Source organism: Acinonyx jubatus, chromosome B2 (assembly GCF_027475565.1).
Source record: "Acinonyx jubatus isolate Ajub_Pintada_27869175 chromosome B2, VMU_Ajub_asm_v1.0, whole genome shotgun sequence".
NCBI classification, from domain to species: Eukaryota; Metazoa; Chordata; class Mammalia; order Carnivora; family Felidae; genus Acinonyx; species Acinonyx jubatus.
Genome location: NC_069385.1, coordinates 113,805,046 through 113,828,886, shown reverse-complemented (window position 1 = coordinate 113,828,886; position 23,841 = coordinate 113,805,046). Strand labels below are relative to the sequence as shown.

The 23,841-nt window shown below is 38.6% G+C and overlaps 1 protein-coding gene and 1 pseudogene across 4 annotated transcripts in view; one reads left to right on the top strand and one right to left on the bottom strand.

Annotated features, from left to right (window-relative positions):
• Positions 1–23,841, top strand: part of ZFAND3 (zinc finger AN1-type containing 3) — a 323,061-nt gene that overhangs the window by 96,295 nt on the left and 202,925 nt on the right. For 2 of the 4 annotated variants that reach the window (XM_053222858.1, XM_027057835.2), the window contains exons 2-3: positions 9,110–9,150; positions 10,811–10,834. In XM_053222858.1, coding sequence (XP_053078833.1) covers positions 9,110–9,150; positions 10,811–10,834 — 65 coding nt within the window. The remainder of the gene's footprint in view (positions 1–9,109; positions 9,151–10,810; positions 10,835–23,841) is intronic. The other 2 variants (XM_053222859.1, XM_027057837.2) reach the window with 1 other exon arrangement.
• Positions 17,863–18,955, bottom strand: LOC113598880 (alpha-endosulfine-like; annotated as a pseudogene).

Below are 23,841 nucleotides of genomic sequence, written 5' to 3'. Positions count from 1 at the left end.
ATTTTCTCAATAAGAGAAAGAAGTGTTTTGGTCAGCTTGAATATAGAAACCTTTAAGGGTATAGGTGAAGTAATTAAATGTCTAGTTAAAGTGTTAATTGCACATATACGTATTAAAACTCTAATTTAACTTTTTATTTTGAGATAATTGTAGATTTATATGCAGTTGTAAAGAAAATAACATAAAGAGATTTATATTCTCTATTTTATCACTATGATGACTTCACATGCTTATTTAAGATCACAGATTATATAAAATTGTATGCATTTGTGTATGTTCCCAATGTAAATTTTAAATGTTTTACTTATTTAAATTTTGTTTTTGAGAGAGAGCAAGTAGGGGAGGGGGAGAGAGCTGAACAGAGGACTTGAAGTGGGCTCTGTGCTGACAGTACAGAGCCTGCTTGGGACCCCCTCTCTCTTTCTCACTCACTCCCACTCTCTCGGCACCTCCTCTGCTTGCTTGCTTTTTCTCAAAATAAACGAACATTAAAAAAAAAACAACTAGGTTTTCCACACTCTCTTTATGAAACCAATCTATTTGAACTTTCTGCATCTTCACAGATATCAGTGTCTTCAATGTTTACTAAAACCACATTTAAAGTTATTGAGCACAGTTTTTCAGTTATTCACTTCCTTACAAGTTATTTGAGGTAGAACACTGTAAAAATTTGTAAATGTTGCTCTTACTGGAAATTTTATCTGAAGCCACAAGAATCCATTCATATAACACTAGGAGAATTGCCATCATTTTAATGTTATTTGTAATCTTCCTAACATTCCAAGGCTTTTATTGTGTTGCTTTTTAAGTCATCTTCAAAAACCTTTTTCAGTGGGATCGACTACTTGTAATTATGAGATCATACTCCAGAAAATAGTATGAAGTCTGTATTTAAAACTGCATTTTACTCCCCTTAAAACTTGAGAACTTTACTGCCTCACCCTTTTCACAGACTCTGACTGGATAAATGCCCCTGGGCATTTAATTCTATTGATATGGTCTTCCTCTTTTGAAACCTCCCCATGCCCTTTCCCTGGGTTTTTCACTTCTAGGTTTTTTGGAAGCTCTTCTTTCTCCCCCGTTGGCATTTAGTATAAGATTACTGGTACCAGCCTCAGAAGTAAAGACTTAATTGTAAAACAGGTGTGTGTGTGTGTGTGTGTGTGTGTGTGTGTGTGTTTATGGATAATTTTAGGGGAAGAAATCCTTTCCTTATATTTGGGCATATATGGTAAGACAGCTGCAGCCACTGTATACCATTTTGTGTTAGAGTTGATAGTGTCATTAGTTTCTCTTATGTGGAAAAATTATTTGGCATTTTTATTTAGTTCATTGTTTTTCCTCCTTTCCTGTGAGAGCTGTTACATGTTTTAATTTTTGTCTTTCTTTTTACTAGTTTATTGATGGATGTGGCTCATCTTGTTTTGTTAGCTAGTGCTGGACTAAGCTCTCAGTAATGTATACAGGGTCACAGATGATCAGGTGACTTGTTTTACATTTATATGTCTTTTTAGTGTAGGGACTTAAAACACATAAAACCAGAGGTGTATGCTGTGTCCTTGCTTTCCTTGAATTTGGGTATAAAATGTTAAGATACCGTTCATTACAGTACCCCAACTGGAATCTAAGTTGTTAAATTGAAATTATCTTTTAAAGTAGTATGACCCATATTGCTACATTCTAGAAATGATCCTCCTTATTAACCACCCCATCTTTTTCTTTGTAATATTCCCTTAAAAAGAAAACTTTGCAGACATTGTCTGAATGATTTAGAGTGATGTGTAACAGTTGAGACAGGCTGGATGCACTGTTGAAAGCCTCCTTTGTCATTGCCAGCTAGAATGTCATCTGTTTGAACTGTCCTTTTTCTTGTTTGCCGGGGATGAGCAAAGAGTGATGATTTAGTAGAGCTGTTTCTTGCTTCCTAGCTGTTGTAGGAAGTTAGACTTTCTGGCTGTAAGTGTACGAGTTGGCACACATATTGTTACTGGCCTTTAATCATCTAATCTTACTTCTAGGCAACTGGAAAGATTTTTAGAGTGGAGAAGGCTTTGTGATTTGATTTTTCCTTCTCTTCCTTCACCTCCCTCTCCCTTCCTTGTTCCCCAACCTCTCCTCCCTCCTCTCTTTCTTATAGATTATTAAAGAAGATTGAACTAGGAAATGTGACTAATTGGTTTTTACAGATCAGTTCTCTTCTTTAAGAAGGAAACCGCATTGGGGTGCCCAGCTGGCTCAGTCAGTCAGAAGAGTATTTGACTCTTGATCTCAGGGTGGTGAGTTTTAGCCCCAGGTTCAGTGTAGAGATTACTTTAAAAAAAAAAAAAAAAGGAAATCACTTTGTAGTCTAAATTTTTGTAGTTTTATTGATCCATGCCTAACCTAGAGAAATTTAGGGACCTTAAGATTGGAAGGAAGGGCTTTGGTATGTTTCCATGCTGGTACCATTGTTTTCTTTTTGACTCTTTTTAATTTTTTTTTTTTTGTGCCTCAGTTTCTTCCTCATTGTTGGACCAAAAATAGTATTATTGTTGAAGGAACATTGATATGGTGACAGTGTTTTTTATTTCCACATTAAAACAAATTTTTTAAAGTTTATTTATTTTGAGAGAGAGGGAGAAGGAGAGGGAGACGGGGAGAGAGAGAGAGAGAGGGAGGGAGGGAGAGACTGTGCAGGTGGGAGGGGCAGAAAGGGAGGGAGAGGGAGAGAGTCCCAACCAGGCTCCATGCTGTCAGTGCAGACCCCGACTCGGGGCTTGAACTCACAAAACTGTGAGATCATGACCTGAACCAAAACCAAGAGTTGGCTGCTTAACCGACTGAGCCACCCAGGCACCGCTCCGCATTTATATTAAAATATTTAGTGGGGGAAGACCTGGCATGTATATGTTTCCGGGGTAGGGAGATACAATAGTGTTATATGGAGATCAAGAAAATACAAAATGTTTCTAGGATTTTCAAAAATTAGTAATGTTGTTTTAATTCCCCATGATGAATTAATTAGAAGTTAATTGATTCTTCATTAAGAAATTGATATCCTTCAAAATTGGAAAATTTTTTATTTTGGAAGAAAACAGATTAAGATAACCATTTCTCCCATCAAGCAAAGATTTTAAAGTAATAATACTTAATGCTGGTGAAACTGTATTGAAAAAAGTACTTTCAGATCCTTTTGAGGACAGTGTAAATTGGTAGAACTTACCTGGTAAGGAATTTGGCAATACTTACTAAAACCATACTTTTTCATCTAGCAATTCTCCTCAGAATCAATTTTAATGAAAGATTTATGACCAAAGATTTATATCCCCAAATGCTCATTATAGGAATATTTATAACAAAAAATCTGGGCAAAGACTGAACATCCAAAAACTAAGCGAATGACTAAATAAATTATAGGATTAGTATGTACTGGACTATTACAGAGCAACAAACATGGTGTTTTTTTTTTTTTAATATTTAATATTTATTTTTGAGAGTGAGTGAGAGAGCATGAGTGGGAGAGGGTTAGAGAGAGAGAGGGGGAGACAGAATCTGAAGCAGGCTCTAGGCTTTGAGCTGTCAGCACAGAGCCCGACATGGGGCTGGAGCCCACGAACTGGGAGATCATGACCAGAGCTGAAGTTGGATGCCCAGCTAACTGAGCCACCCTTCCAGGCGCCCCCAACAGGCATGTTTTTCAAGAATACGTAATGACATGGGAAATAGTAAACATAAATACAAAATGAAAATGAAATTTACATATTTTTATAACACTTTTAAAAATGAAATATGTGATCTATGCAAAAGAGAATATGTAACGTGTATGTGTTATAACACCTAATAAAATGCACGCCTATAAACGTACCATACAATTTTACCAACACTGTTCTTAATTATGTATATCCATAGGATAAGAAGGAGTTATTTCATAATGTTAACAATGCTCATTTTGCGGGATTGGATTATCATTGATCTTTAATTTTCACTTAAATGTTTATGTTCTTTTTCTAAACTCTGTACAAGGGTTATGTATTTTCAAAACTAGAAAATATTAAACATTTATTGAAAGGAGAGAAAAATTTAAGCTGGTTTCTTTCCAACTCCATTTCATTGGAAAGAAACTTCTGAAAGTGTCTGCCACCTGTTATCTCCTGAGTGACAAATCATGGCCAGGTACATAGGGTGGCATTATCTCCCAGTTGTAGGTAATACAGTATGACAGAGCTCCTGAGAAATGACAGGCAGACAGCTACAGGAATTGTGGGTGCCCTTTCTTCTAGATAGTGTTGAATGACCTTTACAAAATACATTTTTTAAATCTACTTAGGGTTTCATGTGTCATGCCTTCAGGAAGGGGGATTCATTTCTTCATTTAACAAATATTGGGTACCTATTAAGTACTAGGCAGGAGTGACCAAGAGGGTCATTTGTTAAAAGAAAACAGGAAGAGGGACTGATTTAAATTGGTGGTCAGGTGAAGCCTGAGGAGGTTTGAACCAGGACCTGAGTGACAAGAAAGAGCTAGTCTTACTGTGATTTGAGGGTAGAAGAAACAGCATGGGCAAGAGCTCTACAGCACATTCTAGGAACAGGAAAAAAGGCCAGTGTGGTTGGAATGTGGTAAGTGAGGGTTGCAAAATGGTGAGAAATAAAGAGGGGAGGTAGGCAGAGCAAGACCATGAGGGAACTAAATGGTTTTGGTAAGATGTTTGAATTTTGTATTAAATGCAGTAGGAAATTGTTGGATGGCATTAAGCAAGAAATAGCATGATCTGATTTGCTTTTAAAAGATTACTCATTGCAAAATCATTTTAAGAAATCAAGAGTGGGAATGGAGAGACCACTAAAAAGTCATTTACAATGACCCAGGTATGAGGTAATGGTTGCCAGAGTGGAAGCATTGACAAAGGAGAGGGTAGATAAATTTGAGGTCTGTTTGGAAATAGACCCAGTGGATCTTGCTGAGTACTGTGTATGAGAGACTACAGGAAAGACGGAAATCAAAGTTGGTTCTAGAATTTTGACTTGAGCAACTGGAAAGAAGGTGTTGTTATTCATAAAAGTGGATAAAATGCATCAGGCAAGTTTGGGAGTATTGAAAGTTCTAGTTTGAAATGTTGACTCTGAGCTGCATTTTGAGATATCAAATAGGCATTTTATTTTATTTATTTATTTTTCTTTTCTTTTTTTTTTTCAACGTTTATTTATTTTTGGGACAGAGAGAGACAGAGCATGAACAGGGGAGGGGCAGAGAGAGAGGGAGACACAGAATTGGAAACAGGCTCCAGGATCTGAGCCATCAGCCCAGAGCCCGACGCGGGGCTCGAACTCACGGACCGTGAGATCGTGACCTGGCTGAAGTCGGATGCTTTACTGACTGCGCCACCCAGGCGCCCCAATAGGCATTTTAATACATGAGTTTGGAGCAAGGTGAAGAGGTTTGGGATGAGTGTGAACATTTATTTGTGAGTCTATTGTTTAGATACAATATTTAAAGCCATGGGAGAAGTGGAGGTAACAGGGACTGAGTCCTGGGACCTCCAGGTAAAGGTCTTGACATTGGAGGAGGAGCCAGCAAAGGTGGCTAAAAGAGAGCAGTTAGGTGAGGAAAACTAGGTGGGGGGGGGGGGGGGCGGTAAATTTGATCTAGGATCCAAGCAACAAGAAGGCAAAAGTAAAGAGAGTTTCAAGAGGGATGGATCTGGATGAATGCTGTTGAGTGGGAGGCATTGAGATGATCAGAGACCTAACTGTGTATTTGTTTTGTGAGACTTCCATAACAAATTAACACAAATTGGATGACTTAAAACAACAGAGACTTAGGGGAACCTGGGTGGCTCTCTCGGTTAAGCATCTGAGACTCGATTTTGGCTCAGGTCATGATCTTGAGGTTGTGAGTTTGAGCCTGGTGTTGGGCTTCTTGCTACTGATGGCACTGAGCCTGCTTGAGATTCTCTCTCTCCTCTCGCTTTGCTCTTCCCCCACTCTGTCAAACAATAAATAAACTTAAAAAACAACAATAGAGATTTATTCTCTTAAAGTTCTGGAAGCTGGAAGTCCAAAATCTGGCAGAGCTGCCTTCTCTCTGTGGGGCCCTAGGGAAGAATCCATTCCTTCCCTTTTCCAGCTTCTGTTAGCTGTCCCAGTATTCCTGGGTTTGTGGCCACGTTCCTATAGCTCTACCTAATCTTTATATCATTTTCTCCTCTGTGTGTCTCTCCAGACTCCTTTACCCTTTCTCAGAAATGCTTGTTATATCATTTAGGGCCCACCTGAATAATACAGGGTAAACTAAAAATCTTTAAGTTGTCTGCAAAGACCTTTTTTCCAGATAAAATAAATTCCAGGGATTAGGATTTGTTATCTTTGGATGGCCATTATTCAATCCACTGATCCTTGGTTTTAGAAACATGGTAGCCTTTGGAGATCTCAATAAGAGCTGTTTCTTTGGAGCAGTGAGACATAAGAGAATCCTGTTTACCTTTCATGTTTGCTATCACATAGAGAAACTCTGTTGTCTGTCCCAAGACTGCTTTTCCACGGGCAGTCGGTAGTCGTATGCCTATGGTTAGCTTCAAGTTTCACATGTCGAACATGAGAAAGGAGAAAAGTTCTCAGAAGCCTCTGCCAGTTCTTTCAAGTTCTGTTTTGCTGACCTGTGTGATCCAAGTTGGCATTACCAGTGGCCATTATTTCTATAGCCAAAGGTTGGCTTATTTTAGATTTCAGGCATTTCCGTTTTGATTAATAATATCAGTGGCTGTATTATGTCTTTCACAACCTCATTGATAAGCATGTTGCTGGAAAATTCCTATTCAGAAAGTGGGATGAATGTCATTTAAGTAAAATTTAGGTATGGTGGGTATTTTAAATAAATTCTCTGGAAAGAATAGGGGATGCAGAGAAAAATGCTATTTTGCCATTTTTTTCCTTAACCAGTTTTGTGAAACACAAATGGTAACACTGCACACTTGGTGCCGAGCTGCCCTCAGTGGTTCTTTGCAGGCGTTCCATGATACCTGCTGGATGTGGGGGGCAGCAGAAGTGATAAACAAATTACCTCTTGCTTTCAGTGCTGCTGCATGGACAAAGATAGTGACCATATCTGGAAGAGCCCTGCTTTCCTGGGGGGAATTTCTGGTAACAAAGATATTGTTTCATCCTCAGTTCTCTTTCAGTTGGAACTGAAATAACTGTCAGTCAGGGTTGCTTCCCTGCACATACATGTGTATGTATATTTGGAGGGGAAGTCAGGGATTGGGCTTTATCCTGTTGGAAGGTTCTGCTTTCTCAGGGAGCTGACTCGATTACCATACATTCAGTCTTTACTCATGGGACCATTTTCCCAAACGACCAGAGTGCTGACTTGGGAATTATTTGTACTCTTCTGCTTCTGTATTGGGGGCAGAGGCCTTAATTTGGGTGAAAAGAACACAGGCTTTGGAGTTAGGCAGACCAGGGTCATCCACTTGTTCTGTAACCTTTGGCAAGTTATATACCCTCTGGAAGGCTCCCTTTCCTCGTTTGGTAAAGTGGGTTGAAGGCATCTGGTATGCTTACCACATGTAGGTAATATAATAAATGTTAGATTGCACTCTTAATAACATCTTTTCATCTCTTTGTTCATTTTTATTCATTTAGTGATAGTTAAGATTTCCTTACTGCCTTTGATGTCTTTATATTAAGCAGAATTCTAAAGAAAGATCCTCCAGTTGACGTAGCATCTCTTTTGGGAAATAGAAGCAATGACTCCCCCACCCCCACCCCAATTTTGTCACCCTGTGACAGTTGCTTACCCTTAGGTCTTGGGTTCCAGTATAGAGGGAAACCTTCATAGCCATCAGGGAATACTTCCTGAGGGAGGCTTTCATTAATTATGAACTTTACTAGGAAGGGCAGAAGAAAGTTGGCTTATTCTGTGTAGGAGCAGCTCTGGGCAAAGACTAAGATTTTGGGAGGGGTGTTGCTGGGGAATGAGGCTGTAAATAGGTCCGCTTATATCCAACAGAGAGTATTGTAGGAGGTTTTTGGAAGATGGCTGTAGGAATGAGTGCACTTGGGAGAGAATCAGGAAGGGAAACAGCGATGAGAAGAACTTCATAGACAAGTTATTGATTGCCCGCCCTGTTGTGCCTGGGATGCTGTGTGGTACCAGGTGCTGTGTTATGCTGTGAACAAAGGATGGCCTTTGGCATTGGCTCAGGCCCAAGGTCATTTATTTTCTCTGCCGTTTCCTAATTCTGTGACCTTGGGCAAATGCTAGCTGGTCAAATGGAGATGAGACTGTCCTTGATTTCCTAAGATCCCTCAATTTAATAACACCATGGAGGAGGTGGTAGGAATATTTCATTAATTTAGTCATCATCTGTAGCCAATCATATGATGTTTCCTGATTCTAGACATTTTAATGTGATTTTTTTAAAGTGCATTTTTAGAAGCAAGCAATATGGTAATACCTATCTCACAGATATTGGGTTTATTAATAAGATAATGTGTTTAGTGTCCATCAGAGTTAGTGTTCAGTGAGTTGTAGCCATTATTAACAGATGAAAGGACATGAAAAATAATTTGATTGGTAACATCTGAAGAAAGAATTTTAAACTACAGGGTCATAATGTGACCAGGATCTGAAATAGGACTAGAATGAAAGGAAAGAAGAGAACATAAAAATTTAAGTAATGTTATGGAGATAAATAAGTATATATCTGGGGAGACAGTTTTACTCCTTTAGAGACAAAAGTTTCGTTGTCTGTAGTGATAATTTTGTGGTATATGTTCCAGTGTGAACAGACGGAAAGTGGTAATCTTGTGGGACAAATTGACTCCTGTGTCGTCATCTGGGCATGTTAGAGTAATTCTGAACTTGCTGCTACTTAATTTCTGAGTTTTGCTAATCACAAAAAACAAAGCATTGGTTAACTCACTGATAATAAAGTATCATATTTTGTTTTTGTTGTTTTGTTTGTTTTGTCTCCTTGTGGGAGAGGGTGGTTGGTTAGTTTATTAGTTTATTAGTTCAGTTGTCTGGCCAGGGGATTCTTGCTTACATTTCAAACATCTTTATGTTTTCATTAGAGTAATACTGAATTTTTAGCTCTTCTTTCTTTTCTTTCTTTTTTTTTTGCCCCAGGTCCAGCAAGACTATGAACCTCTGTTCCAAATGCTTTGCTGGTAAGTGCAGAAAAAAGGTTTTTAATTTATTTTTATTTTTCTTTTTTGATTGTTTTTAAGATGATCTAAATTATTTGGCCTCCTTTTGTGTTTATGCATGGGGTTTTGTTTTCTTTGCTGGTGTGTGAAAGCAGATTCTCCATACCAAGATGCTTCATATATTTGTTAGGATTATTAAAATAGCCTTCCCTGAGTGAAATGAAATCATCTGTGTACTTGCACCAAGCTTTCCATAGTTTACAGTTGTTGATGTATAGTGGAACTGTAAAATCTTGTGTTGTTGTAGGGTAATACATGTCCATCTCTGATCTTGACTTGAAATTCTGCTTTTGCCAGTGAGCATATAAGAGAAAGGATATTTTCATGTTGGAGTCAGGAAGAAAATCATGCCGAATTAGCCCTTTCTAATCCCGTCCCTTATTGAAATCACTTTGGGTAAATCATTTAATCTCTTTAGACCTTAGAGTTGTCATTTTTAACATGAAGGGCTTGGGACTTGATGTTTGCCAGGGTCCTTTTCCAGCCCCCAAATGCTATTTGGTTGACTCCTTAAATTATGACTCCTTCATGAACTTAAACCTTCATTTTTTTAAAGAATTTCATATCTGATGATCTTAATAAAATACCTGAGTCTTTACTAACTGAGAGATGTTTAACTTTCCTTTTCTACTCATTCTGTCGTAGATAAAGCTGGACGCTAGTTAAAGTGCTAAGGACAGACTTTGAACAGTAATATATAGCAATAGGGAAGAGTTCAGTTTGAACACAACTTTTATTCATGCAGAAGTGACTGGCATTTTAAATGGAGAATGAGGGAATAAGGAGGGGTTGCTCACTTGGCTTAGTAGTCCAGGAAGTGAAAAATCACAAAGGGTTTGTCGGTGTAAATGATGACTAGGTTGGTTGTATCTATTAGCAGACTGTCTGGAAGTTAGGATCCTGCCCTCCTACTGAGATTGAGAGACTGAGGCCCTATCCTTTCTAATGTTTACATTTTAAAGAAATGTTTTTCATGTGCTTGACAGGGATTCCTGAGATGTAGGAGATGCATACGTATCTCCAAAGGGACAGAGGAAGAATTTACAGTTGTAAAAAACTCTTTTCAGTAAATGGTCTAAGATAGGATGTTCAGAGGCCTGTAGTCAGGTGTTACAGCTAATAAAACCTTAAATTCTTTAGGCAGCCTTGAGCTTTCTTAGGCAGGCACTTTAAGAGGGACTGGGGTCATCCTAGGGATGGGGTCTTGATTAGAAACTGTGTTAGTGTTTGTTTAAATATTTTAATGTTTGGGGAGGGGATGGAGTCTGTAGTTTTTATAAGCTGAGATTGAGTTCTAGTTGAGCAGAGGGCTCAGATGAGCCTGCTAGAGATTGGCCAAGGAGAGAATTTTTGTCAGTTTTCACCTTCTATTCATTATGCTATTTAGGCTTTAGTCGTTTACATTTATGCCTAAGCTAGGGGATTGGTGGCAGGGAGTTGCAGGGCCCAGGGTTGGGGAAGGTACTTTATATCTGTTAAAAGTTTGGAATTTGTCAAATACTTTAGGTCTTTAAAAGAAAAAAAAATATTGGTAAGTTTGGTTTTTATCCAACTTTTAATAGTATCTCTGCCATTAAGTGAATGTATTCTGCTCTTTTTACTTACATGTCTACAATTACAGATATGAAGAACTACTTCCTCATTGGTGAGAGTTTAAATTTTATGGTAAAGATGAAAGTAGCAATGAGACAGAATGTATATTAGATTGATGACTGTCTCCATATATTGCTAGCTTCCCCTTACAATTCAGTAAAGAGTGGCTTTGGGAGAAAGGGCTCATGTCAAATCAAGAACTGTCTCTTGTCCCTAATTAAATATACAATTTTAGAAATTATCACCTATGGTCTTTGCATTTCTTTGTACTTGTTACAGTTTTATTTTTTATGGTTATAATTGTTTATTGTCTCTCTGGTGATTTGTGTACATTTACTCTTTATACAGCTTTGTCATTTTTGCTTTTAAAAATATTAAGGGTATTTTTAAGTGCGTAAAGAAAATAATCTTTTTCCTTCTTTATCCCCATATTCTTAATGTCTTCAATGTCATTTGACATCATTTGAAAGGAATGATTAGTAACACACTGCTTGTGGAAGTAGCATTTGGTGTTCTTTTTGAAGTACAGGAAAAAAGTCACTGAACTTTACAATATATTTGTGGATTTCATTCCTGAATGAAAGTAGAGTGTAGAGGCATGAGATGTATAGAACAACAAGAAGATTATTTTGGTCAAAGCCACTGTGATTTTCAATACTCTTTTAAAGTATACCATGAAATATACAATGTACTTTTAAAAGATGGAAAAATTACTTTAAAAACAGCTGTTGTGTCCCATTAGGGACACATTTATTTTGCTTTTCAAAATCTATGTGGTGGAAAAGTGAGTGAGTTTGTTGGAACTTGTTTATGTAAAATTGAAGTGAGTAAAAACATGTTTAAAATCTTGTTGAAATAGATTACCAAGTTAGGAACTGTGGGTGCCGGTTTAAAACTCACTTTGATGACTGTTTGCTTCCATTGAAATATTCTGCCAAATGGTGAGCACTTGCCCTAGTAACTACTACTGCTTCAGATCCCCCAACCCCCCCCCTTTTTTTTTTTTATAAAAGACTCCTGTGCTGTTTGAGGGAAAGAACATGAGTGTATGCAAAGTCAGAGTTACTAAAAAACCATTGAATTGTTAATTTTGCAGGTAAATTATATGCAAATAATAGTGTTTCTCCATATTGTTAGAATAAGAAATGTATATCCAAGCTGGCTGGATTTGCTGTTCTTAACAAGCTTGCAGCTTAACTAAAATTCGTCTCTTTGAAATGGGAAGATACGGTTTTTATTTTTATTTTTTGACATCTAGATTCCTGGTTTGGCATGGCTGAAATCATTTTAGGCCATTTGGAGTCACCCCAGCCCCCAAAATGTGCAGTATGCTACTTTGTTAGCCTTAAAGTGCCTTTGACCTGAAGACCCTTATCATCCCAAGATTTTCTTGTGCCAGAATCACTATGGTATTTAAAGGAAATATTCTGGGAAGGCACTAAGAAATGATTGACTGTAGTGTTATGATTTGAGGTACCGTGGATTGGAAACACTCTCCTGGGTTCTCTTTACCTGAGGTTATTATTTATAGTCTTTAAAAAAAAAAAAACAGGAGAAGTTAATTTTATCATAGTATATTTTTTCCATTCCCGTAAGTATTTGTTGTTTTCCTACTTTATTGTCAATCCCCTTTTATGTGTTATTTTTTTCTTCAAATCAGAATTTTGAATATTTGTTTGAAAATGTGAATATATCTCTCTTTTAAGACTAAGACTGTTCTGTGAGCAGAAACCAGAGACATCTGCAGTTTGGATAAGGAATTCTCCCACCTTTGAGTTGATATATTATCCTTCCAGTTGTGTGTTAGTTATTTTTGTATTATCTCTAAAAAAAGATTCATTTAACAGATTTTCAGTTTATTTGAAGTTATGGAAAGAATGTCTAAACTATTGAAAACGGTGGTATTTAAGCACCCTTGAACTTAAGTTATCAATTGATCTTGCCACACAGATCTTTCTAATTTATATAACTATTGAGCATGTTTTTTGGTCTAATTTTGGCTTTTCTATCCCCTTGATAATATTCTAAAATATTCTTTCATACTGTCCTTTTAGTAAACATTTTTATATTGTTGTTTGACTGTACCAAAAAAATCGGTAAATGTAATTTCTATAATAGCCACAAAATTTCATGATATGGTATTTGTAGTTACGTTATGGTGAATAAACACTTACTGGTTGAAACAATACTTTCTAATGCACTTTTTCTGTTCTTTTTTTTTTTTTAATTTTTTTTTTTTTTAACGTTTATTTTTGAGACAGAGAGAGACAGAACGTGAATGGGGGAGGGTCAGAGAGAGAGAGGGAGACACAGAATCTGAAACAGGCTCCAGGCTCTGAGCTGTCAGCACAGAGCCCGACGTGGGGCTTGAACTCACGGACCGCAAGATCATGACCCGAGCCGAAGTCGGACGCTTAACCGACTGAGCCACCCAGGCGCCCCACTAATGCACTTTTTCAAAACTGGTGTTGTGATTCATTTGTGGTTAGAGAAATCAATTCAGTGGGTCATGACTGCATTTAAAAAATTGCCTAGAGGGGCGCCTGGGTGGCTCAGTCGGTTGGGCGGCCGACTTCAGCTCGGGTCATGATCTCGCGGTCCATGAGTTTGAGCCCCGCGTCGGGCTCTGTGCTGACAGCTCAGAGCCTGGAGCCTGCTTCGGATTCTGTGTCTCCCTCTCTCTGACCCTCCCCCGTTCATGCTCTGTCTCTCTCTGTCTCAAAAATAAACGTTAAAAAAAATTGACTAGAATAGGAAATAATCAGTGCATCACAAATATTAAGGGCAAGTATTGTTTTGTGAAACCTTTGTTTGAGTTACATATGTAAATGAAAATAGCGCGTAATAGGTTGTGATGTAAATATATATTACCAGGGTTATGATTTAAAAACCACTGTGGTTTAAAAATCACTGAATTGCAGAAATTCACTAGAAAGTCATTGAATTATTTGAGATCCCATTTTCTTTGGAAAATAGTACATATTTCTTTTCTGTCTTTAGGCAAAACATTAACCAGTTGATTTTTTTTGTGACCTTTGTCTACTCTGAGCTCTTGAATAGTTTGAATTACATGATTTTCTGTATGTAAGCATGAACTAACCTGATTGCTCCTAGGTTAAAATATATATGAAAAGTCAAGCATAGCACCTAAAGGGTGCCTCTTACAAAGGTAAAAATGACCTTTGGTTATGGTATCATTTATTTTCTGTTTGAGTGCAAACCCAGTTTATGAATTTGTGAGTTGGATACTAACTGGCCTTTGATATTTTGGGACGTTTGGTACCTCATTCACAAAGACCTCTTGTATTACCATATTAGCAATGCTTTTCACAGAATGTTTTTGCTAAATAAAAGTATGGGTGAGAAAAGAAGCAGGATGGCCACAAGTGGGGAAGGCAGAATTTTTTTACATTTTTCTATTAAAAAGATTAAAAAAATTTTTTTTTAATGTTTATTTCTGAGAGAGAGACAGAACATGAGTGGGGCAGGGGCAGAGAGAGAGAGAGAGAGGGAGACACAGCATCAGAAGCAGGCTCTAGGCTCTGAGCTGTCAGCACAGAGCCCGACGCGGGGCTCGAAGTCACAAACCATAAGATCATGACCTGAGCCAAAGTCGGTGGCTCAACTGACTGAGCCACCCAGGAGGCCCCCCCCCCCCAATTTTTTTTTTAACATTTATACATTTTTTGAGAGACAGAGAGTGACAGTGTGAGCAGGGGAAGGACAGAGAGAGAGGGAGACACAGAATCCAAAGCAGGCTCCAGGCTCTGAGCTGTCAGCACAGAGCCTAAACGTCGGGCTCGACTCAAGCTGTAAGATCATGACCTGAGCGAAGTCGGATGCTTAACCAACTGAGTCACCCAGGCGCCCTCAAAAAGTAATACTTTTAATAAAAAGCAGAAACAAACTCAAATACAGAGAACAAACTGGTGATTGTCAGAGGGGAGAGGGTAGGGATATAGGCAAAATGAATAAAGGGGAGTGGGAGGTACAGGCTTCCAGGTATGTAATGAGTAAGTCACAAGGATGAAAGGTACAGCATAGGGAATGTAGTCAGTGATATTACCATAGCATTGTATGGTGACAGTTTGTAGCTACATTTATGATGAGTATAGGTATAACTTGTCTAATCACTGAGGCTTATACCTGAAACTAATGTAACATTGTGTGTCAACTATAATAAGAAAGTAAAAAGAATACTTTGTAAAAAGTTTATTTTGAGAGAGAGTGCATGCGTGCAAGTGGGGGAGAGGGGGGAAGAGACAGAGAATCCCATGGAGGCTCCACACAGTCAGTGCAGAGCCCGATGTGGGGCTCCATCTCATGAACTGTGAGGTCATGACCCAAGCAGAAACCAAGAGTTGGACCTTAACTGACTGAGCCACCCAAAAGAATAGTTTTAATGTATTACTATGTCAATTTACAGAAAGGGACAAGAATAGAAGAACTAACGCATAAGGGATGTCTTGTCAGTTGAAGATGAATTAAAATTATAGATAAAACACTTCTTAAATTATAAGCTAATGGTGAAGTTAAGTTTTTGAAAATTCATTTCGGTGTGACTTTTCACATACGTGTATTTCTTAGTGGGAAGATAGTTAAGCTAAGTTTATTTTTGTTTCATGGTTACTTGTGTACTGTGCCTCGATACTGATAAAGAATATTGCAATGAATAAAATAATACCTGTCATATAAGAAGCATAGTTTATTTATTTATTTATTTTTTAATGTTTTATTTATTTTTGAGACAGAGACGGAGCATGAACAGGGGAGGGGCAGAGAGAGAGGGAGACACAGAATCCGAAGCAGGCTCCAGGCTCTGAGCTGTCAGCACAGAGCCCGACGCGGGGCTCGAACTCACAAACCGTGAGATCATGACCTGAGCCAAAGTCGGACGCTCAACCGACTGAGCCACCCAGGTGCCCCTAAGAAGCATAGTTTAATATGACTCTGGAGCTAGGTGCGTACTTTATTTTGTGGGAGTCAGTTTTCAGGTACCTATTCAAATGAGTAATCTTAGACGCCAGTTTATGATACTTAACTTTGGAGAAAATATTGTTATAATTAATATATTTTTGTTACAGGTTTTGTCGGCTGGGAGAAAACTGTTCTGTACAGTACTTTCATTTTCACTTTTATTATTTCTTGATTTTGTCATATAGTTACTGTTTTAAATTCAAAATGGACTTTGGGGAGGCTTTAAGTGATTGAAATAGCCTAAGTATTCAAGCAGGATTTCATTTTCCTCATTGTTGCTTACTTTGTATCCAATTTGGAAATTATCAGGCTTGTTCGTTGCTGTCAAATTTTCTACCTAAATCAAAAATTATTATTGAATAATACAGTTACCTAATTTATACTCTTAACATGCCATTAGTTTGGGATTTTTGTTTTCCCTTTCAAAAATAACAGGGACATTAATTAAATGCCGATTGAGAAGACTACGAAGCAGTATATGTAGTATTCTGTTTTTAATTAGACTACATATAATTTATTTTTACTGAAGTATAGTTGACACCGATGTTACATTAGTTTCAGGTGTGCAACACAGTGATTCAGCAAGTCTGTATGTTAAGCTCTGCTCACCACAAGTGTAGCTACCATTTGTCACCATACGACACTATTACTGTATCACTGACTGTATTTCCTATGCTGTACTTTTCACCTTCATAACTTATTCTGTACCTGGAAGCCTATACCTCCCACTTTCCTTCACTCATTTTGTCCATACCCCTGCTTTTCCTTCTGGCAACCACCAGTTTGTTGTCTGTATATATGGCTCTGTTTCTGCTTTTTTGTTCATTTGTTTCGCTCTTTAGATTCCACATATAAGTGAAATCATAGTGTTTTGTCTTTTACTGATGATTTTTTTTGAAGAAAACACACAAAATTATGTATATATTTATATAATAACATGACATGTTTATGTTTATGGCTGGGACAGTTGAGGAAACTATACACGGATGTTTTGCGTTTTCCCCTTCCCACACAGACTTTATACTAAGGAAGACAGCATGAGGAAACGGAGCAAGAAACACAAAAATTATATACAAGTGACAGTCAAGGAGTCTGGGGCCCAGGGAATCCAGGGATCCTGCTCTCTATTCCTTCTTCACCAGCTTTCTCCTATCCAATCTGATAGCTTGAAAAGTGAATGGCCAGTCAGGAAGAAGCATACACACCCGCTATCACCCCACACATGTATCAGTAGGTTCATGGTCATTCTCATCGGGCCCAATGTTTGATGTATCTGAATTTGTGAGGTGAGAGGACGAGAGAGGATTACAAATCTTACCCTCTTGAATGGTTAGTTCTCACTCCTGCCATCCTAATTAGCAGTAGGATTTAGGCCAGACTAGTGATACATAGAATGAAGGTGCTGGCCACCTGCACCCCTCTTTTCCACTTGCTCATGAATTCACATTGCTGCTTCTCCTCATCCCATAGGAGTCAAGGAGTCAAGTTACTGAGCTCTAGGAAGGCAGAGATTTCTCAATGTTCCCTTTCTCTCTCCCGGACCACCTGACCCCCCTCCCCTTCTTCCAAGGTGAATCATCTCCTAGGGACCTGCTGCTCCAGCCCTGCCATAATACCAAAGCCCAGAGGCTTGCTCAATGTGTCCCATTTCTTCTGATCTCCTTAACAATACACCTGGCATCTGATTACATCTGAAATGTGGGACTCCACCAAACGTGTGTGACTAAGCATGTGTCCTCAGGCCCACAGGTTGGCTGCCAGAGCAACTTTTTAGCAGTAAAGGCCAGGAAAGTGGGCAAGGGCAAGATGCTTCTAGAAGCTAGCTTCTTAGAACTTTTTCCTTGATGCTGAAAACCATGATATTTATGAGGCCCTCTTGCTCCAATATATAGCTCCCAAGTCTCAACTTTTTCTCTCCCCATTTAGTCTTCAGATGGCTCCCATCTGTAGGCTCACCCACAGGCTTTCCTCACTTAGTTTTACCATGAATGGCATGGTTTGTTTGTTTTTTTTCAGCTGGCAGTTATACAATTTTGAAATTAGAATCAGTCTTATCTATATTCAACTCTTTTACAAATGAGGAAATAGAAACCCATAGAGGTTAAATGACTTTACCAAGGTTACACATCAGTTTTGCGAAGATGCAGTGCAGCTGGAACCCAGATATCTTGACTCTACACCTAGTGCTCTTTCCACTGTCCCATGATACTTTCAAAAGCACATGCTAGAAGAGAAAGAAAGTGCCCGTTTCATGTAAATGATGTAGGGAAAACTGTAAGAGACACTCAGTAAGGGAGGTTAGGTGGGCATTGTAGTTTTAGGCAAGCAAGTTTTTCTTTTTGAGGATTCTCTAAACCTGCCATAATGGAAATATGAAGCAATAGCAGCCTAAGAGGAAAAAAAACAAAAACAAAACATGTAGAAGCAGAGAAAACAGATATTGTTCAGTCTCCCTTTCCCAGCATTGTCAGGTTGGCCTCCAGATGTAAACCTACCATATTACTCAAGGCTTAGCCTAACCAGTTTTGGGATATTCTCTTCCAAAAGGAGAAATCACATCTTCCCAGGTTCTCATACAGAGAAAAAAGAGCATTTACAGCATTATGCAATCCTAGTCTCTCATTTCTGGCCCTTGCTTGGGCTCAGTGAGGGTGTGAAAATCTCAATTTAACCAAAGAAATGAATTCAGAGCCCCCTTTCAACCCACATCATCTTCTCAGCAGCTCCTGTGGGAATTAGGGTCATTTCTGGCTCGCAAGTTGAGATCTAACCAGGCACTCATTCCACTCCAGCCTATGATATATTAAAAGTTCAGTGGGTGAGGAAGAAGAGAGAAGGGGAGCTGAGGTTACCCTACAAGCTTGCTGGTGATGAGTGAGGACTTTCTCTGGGGCAAATCCTGTGGGGTGGGAATGTGATTACCAGTCACCAGGTTCTTGTCTGGTCCTGCACTTGGCAACTGCTTATTCTTCCTCTTGTCTTTGGCCATGTTGTGGTCTCTTGAGTCAGAGTACTTTTGCCCTTTCTGGAGTCTCTCCATGAAGTTGGAGCCATCTGGCTTTTGTCTTATGGGATATTTGGCCTTTAGCTTTGCCTCCTTTCCTCTCTCAGGGAGAATACCTCCTTTCTCCTGTGTGTCCTGCTTCTCGTCACCAGTCTCTTGTGCAGGGTTCTCCTCTTCTTATTTCTGGGACATGGTGGGACCAGGACTGGCGTATAGAGGGCTTGGGAAGTCAACCAGAGAAAGGAAGGGGGAGGGAAAATGGGGACATCCTGTGCTACTTCTTCGGCTCCTTTCACTAGGGTTGCTCAGTCAGAATGGTGGCCCTTGCCACTGTCTTATTTCATTTAGCAACTTACCTTCTAGATCTACCCATGTTTCACAGATGGCAAGATCTTATTCCTTTTTTTTTTAATGTTGATTTATTTTTGAGAGAGAAAGAGAGTATGAGTGGGGGAGGGGAAGAGAGAGAAGGAGACACAGAATCTGAAGCAGGCTCCAGGCTCTGAGCTGTCAGCACAGAGCCAGATGCGGGGCTCGAACCCACAAACCGTGAGATCATGACCTGAGCCGAGGTTGGATGCTTAACTGACTGAGCCACCCAGGTGCTCCAAGATCTTGTTTTTTTTGTTTTGTTTTGTTTGTTTGTTTTTTATGGCTGAGTAATATTCCATTGTGTGTTTGTACCATATCTTCCTTATCCATTCATCTATTGCCAGACATTTAGGATGCTACTACATCTTGGGTATTGTAAATAATGCTGCAATAAAGATAGGGCTGCATATATCTTTTTGAATTAGTATTTTAGTTTTCTTTAGGTAAATACCCATAACTACACATAATTTTTATGGTTGCATGGGATAAAGCTGGAAGAAGGTACACGAAAAGTTTAATTTTGGTCGTCTCAGAGTAGGCGTATTGGGGGAATTTTAATTTTAATTTTGTTTGTACGTTCAGACTTTTATTAATTGTAAATAATATATAGATTTTTAAAAAGTGAAGCGCATTTCTACTTATGTCTGACACATTCTGGAAGTGGTTAATTTCTTTCTGAAATGAGAGGAACATAAATTGGCTGTAGTTGCAGCAAAGAGAATCTAAAGGTTGGCATTTGAATTAAGTGATACAGCAGTGCTAGGTATAGGGTGGAAGGGTAGATAAGCCAAAATGCAAACATTTCTCTTCAAAGTGACTTGTTTTCCATGGTTATTTCCAGAACAGGGCAATAAATTGCTGTTTCATGGCAAGTAAATTAAAACATTTCCTTATGAACCTGCAATTCTTACTTTTTGGAGTTGCACTTTAATCTCCTCTCTGCTTCCATTCTGTTTTAGAAGTTCAAAGTATAAGTGGCTTGATACCAGTCACTTTTGGAAGGGAAGAAGAATTGTAGGTTATAGCTGAATTTTGAGGATCTGCAGTAAGAGGAACAGAGTAAATCTGAAAAATTTAAGCACTTCTTGTTATGCATGTTTTCTTTTAGAAATTATGGGAACTCTGTACCCATCGCTAAAATGGTATAAAACAAACTACCCTCTCCAGTGAGTCATTTTATAGCATGGTGGGGTTGGGGCAAGATACTAGAATTTGTATGCTTGTCATATCTTGATTTTTCAAGTCACCTTTCCCAGAAGAAATGCAGCTGCTGCTCTTAAAATGAAACATTTGAATAGGGTGGTTCTGTCTTTGTAATTGACTTACTGTTGAATGCTCTGATTTCTTAAAAACTGAGTTTTTAAAGAAAGATTTCTCAAGTATAACGAACACATAGGTCATGCACTGGTTAAAAAGAGACAATTTAGGTCACTGAATTTTCCCAACCAGTAGGTGTCCATTGGTGGGTATCTGGTGTGAGTGTCTGAAGTTAGAAAATAATATAATAAACATCCATAACCCAAACCAGAACTAACAAATACTGACATTTTTTTGTCCTTTTTGTTTGTTTTATATTGTATTTTAAACTTAGTTTTTCTTCTACCTCAGTCATCCTTTTTTCATCACACAGAGAATCACTATTGTTATTTTTGTATTTATACTTTTTATTATGAGTGGGTATTTATATAAACAATATATGATTCTGTTTTAAAAATGTGTAAATGGCTAGTGGTATGTTGCACTAGTCATTCTACAACTTATATTTTTTAATAATGATTTTAAAAACCAATCATGTTGATACATGTTGCTCTAGTTCATTTTAACTGTTATAATATTATTATAATCAGTATCCTGATTTACATGAAATAGAGTTTAAAGTGTTTATGACAGTGAAACTAATGATACCCCTTTGTACTCTTCAAAGTGTCCCAGTTGGTTGATAAATTATAGGTCGCCTTCATTATACCATGCCCCAATTGATCTAGTCCCCTGTTAATGGACATATTCTTTTCAGTTACTCTCTTTATATCACAGTTGTAACCTTATGTTTTCTCTATTTTTAAAAACTTGTTTGAATGTGTTGACTATTTCTGTGTTAGAAACCATATTCTCTGTGGTATAGCTTCCTTGGTCTCAAATGAAAGCAAGACACAGGGCAGCAGGTCCTTACACTGATTAGCAAAGCTGAACTCTGGCAGCACTCTCTGGCCTCTTGGTGGATAGCCGTTTGCTGTCTCACTAGTGAACATTCTTTTCTTTTTACTTTTTTATTAAAAAATTGTTTTTAATGTTTATTTATTTTTGTGAGAGAGAGAGAGAGACAGAGAGAGAGAGAGAGCATGAGCAGGGGAGGGGCAGAGAGAGAGGGAGACACAGAATCAGAAGCAGGCTCCAGGCTCTGAGCTGTCAGCACAGAGCCTGACGCGGGGCTCGAACCCACGAACCGTGAAATCATGACCTGAGTCGAAGTCGGCCTCTCAACCAACTGAGCCACGCAGGTGCCCTTCACTAGTGAGCATTCTTAAATGGTATGATTAATTATTATGCTAGTCATGATAAGTGAAGCAGTGTGTTGAAGATATGTTGTCATGGAAATTATGTCAAAAATAATTGTTGCATTTGTAATGAAAAAATTCTCAGTGCTATAAGTAGCGGAAAGGTAGCTTTTAGGCCTAATGTACAAAAATCATCATGGTGTGTCAGTATTTTAGGAAAAATAAAAGAAAGTTAATGGTTATTGGGGTTTTAAGATAATTTGGCTCTGTCGTTTGGCTTTCTTTCTGTTTTTAAAAAATTTTTTTAAACATTCATTTTTTGAGAGAGAGAGACAGACAGACAGAGTGTGAGTTGGGGAGGGGCAGAGAGAGTGAGGGAAGGGAGCATAGATCTGAAGCAGGCTCCAGGCTCTGAGCTGTCAGCACAGAGCCCGATGTGGGGCTCCAACTCATGGACCGTGAGATTATGACCTGACCCGAAGCCGACTGAGCCACCCAGGCGCCCTCGTTTGGCTTTATTTCTGTCCACATGTTGGTCTACAGCTGTGTTCTTCATAATGGTGCATCAGATTATCCATTGAGGCATAAAGAAATGTTAGAATTTCTACTTCTATACTTTTATCATCCCATATATATGTTGTTGATTTTTATAATGTACATATTTTTATTGGTGTTAGTTTCCTAGGGCAGCCATAGCAAATCACTATAAACTGGGTGGCTTAAAACAACAGTTCTAGAGGCCAGAAGTCTGAAATCAAGGTGTTGTCAGCCATCAGACTTGGTTCCTTCTGGAGGCTCAGAGAGGAAATGCATTCCATGCCTCTCCTTGCTTCTGGTGCCTGCCAGCAATTCTTGGCATTCCTTGGCAGCTTATATACACAGTACTCCAGTGTCTGCCTTCATCTTCACATGGCCTTCTCTCGTGTGTCTCCGTTGTTTGGATTTAGTGTCCCCGCTTATGTAGGATGATTTTATTTTGAAATTCTTAATTACATTTGCAAAGGTCTTTTTAACAAATAAGATTACAGGTTTGGGAATGTGTGTGTGTGTGTGTACACACACACACACACACACACACACACGATTTAGTGCCCCCACTATAAAATACATAAAAGTGTGTGTGTGGTGCGCGTGCGTGTGTGTGTATACACACACAAGACTTTTTTTGGTGAGGGATGTGAGAAGGGGTCACATCATTCAGTTCACTGCAGGAATATATAATTGTGTATACACACACACACACACGTAGAAGGTGGGTGCTCAAATTTTATACTGATGGTATACCCCTATCAAAGAAGCTTGGAGATCCCTCGTTCTGAGATTGCTTGGGTTAGATGTGGTTGGTACCTTCGTGTAATAAGGCAACAACCGTTGATGACATAAAAAGCTGTATAGAAGTTAACTGCTAACATTTCCTGTGTTTCATGTTCTCAGTAGTCTGTGCAGACTAAATGATCAGGTAGGTTTATGGGCTTCCTTTTAGGCCTGACAGGGATATGGATAGCTATCAGATAGACTCAGGAAAGTACCATGAAACTCTGTTTGTGCTTCAGTGATCTTGACTCCTCTGTGCTACAGATACTTAGAGTAATTCTTGATCTCACTGTTTCTTTGGCCTTGAATGACAGGGTTATGATGAGGTTGCTTTTTGATGCTTCCTGGCTAAAGCCCACGAGCATTTAATCCTTAGTCCACAGTAGGGATGGTGGGTACAGTGATTAGGCATTATTTGCAGGCCATTAATGTGTAACTAAAGTATGATTTTTAATAATACAGAATTCTCTATCATTTAAAAGCCCCACTGCTCAGTTGGTCCTTAGTGTGTGATGTAGAACTCACTGTATGTTAACAGGTGTTTTGTTTTGTTTTGTTTTGTTTTGTTTTAGTTTATTTATTTTGAGAGAGAGTGGAAGAGAGAATCCCAGGCAGGCTCTTGTGCTAACAGCTAACATCCCCGGATGCGGGATTCAAACTCATGAACTGTGAGATCATGACCTGAGCTGAAACCAAGAGTTGGACACTTAACTGACTGAGCCCCCCAGGCACCCCTATATGTTAACAGTCTTAATTATTACAAAAGGTCTGTTTTAAATTTCTTTAAAAATTTTTAAAAATATTTATTTTTGAAAGAGAGAAAGACAGTGAGCGGGAGAGGGGCAGAGAGAGAAGGAGACACAGAATCTGAAGCAGGCTCCAGGCTGTGAGCTGTCA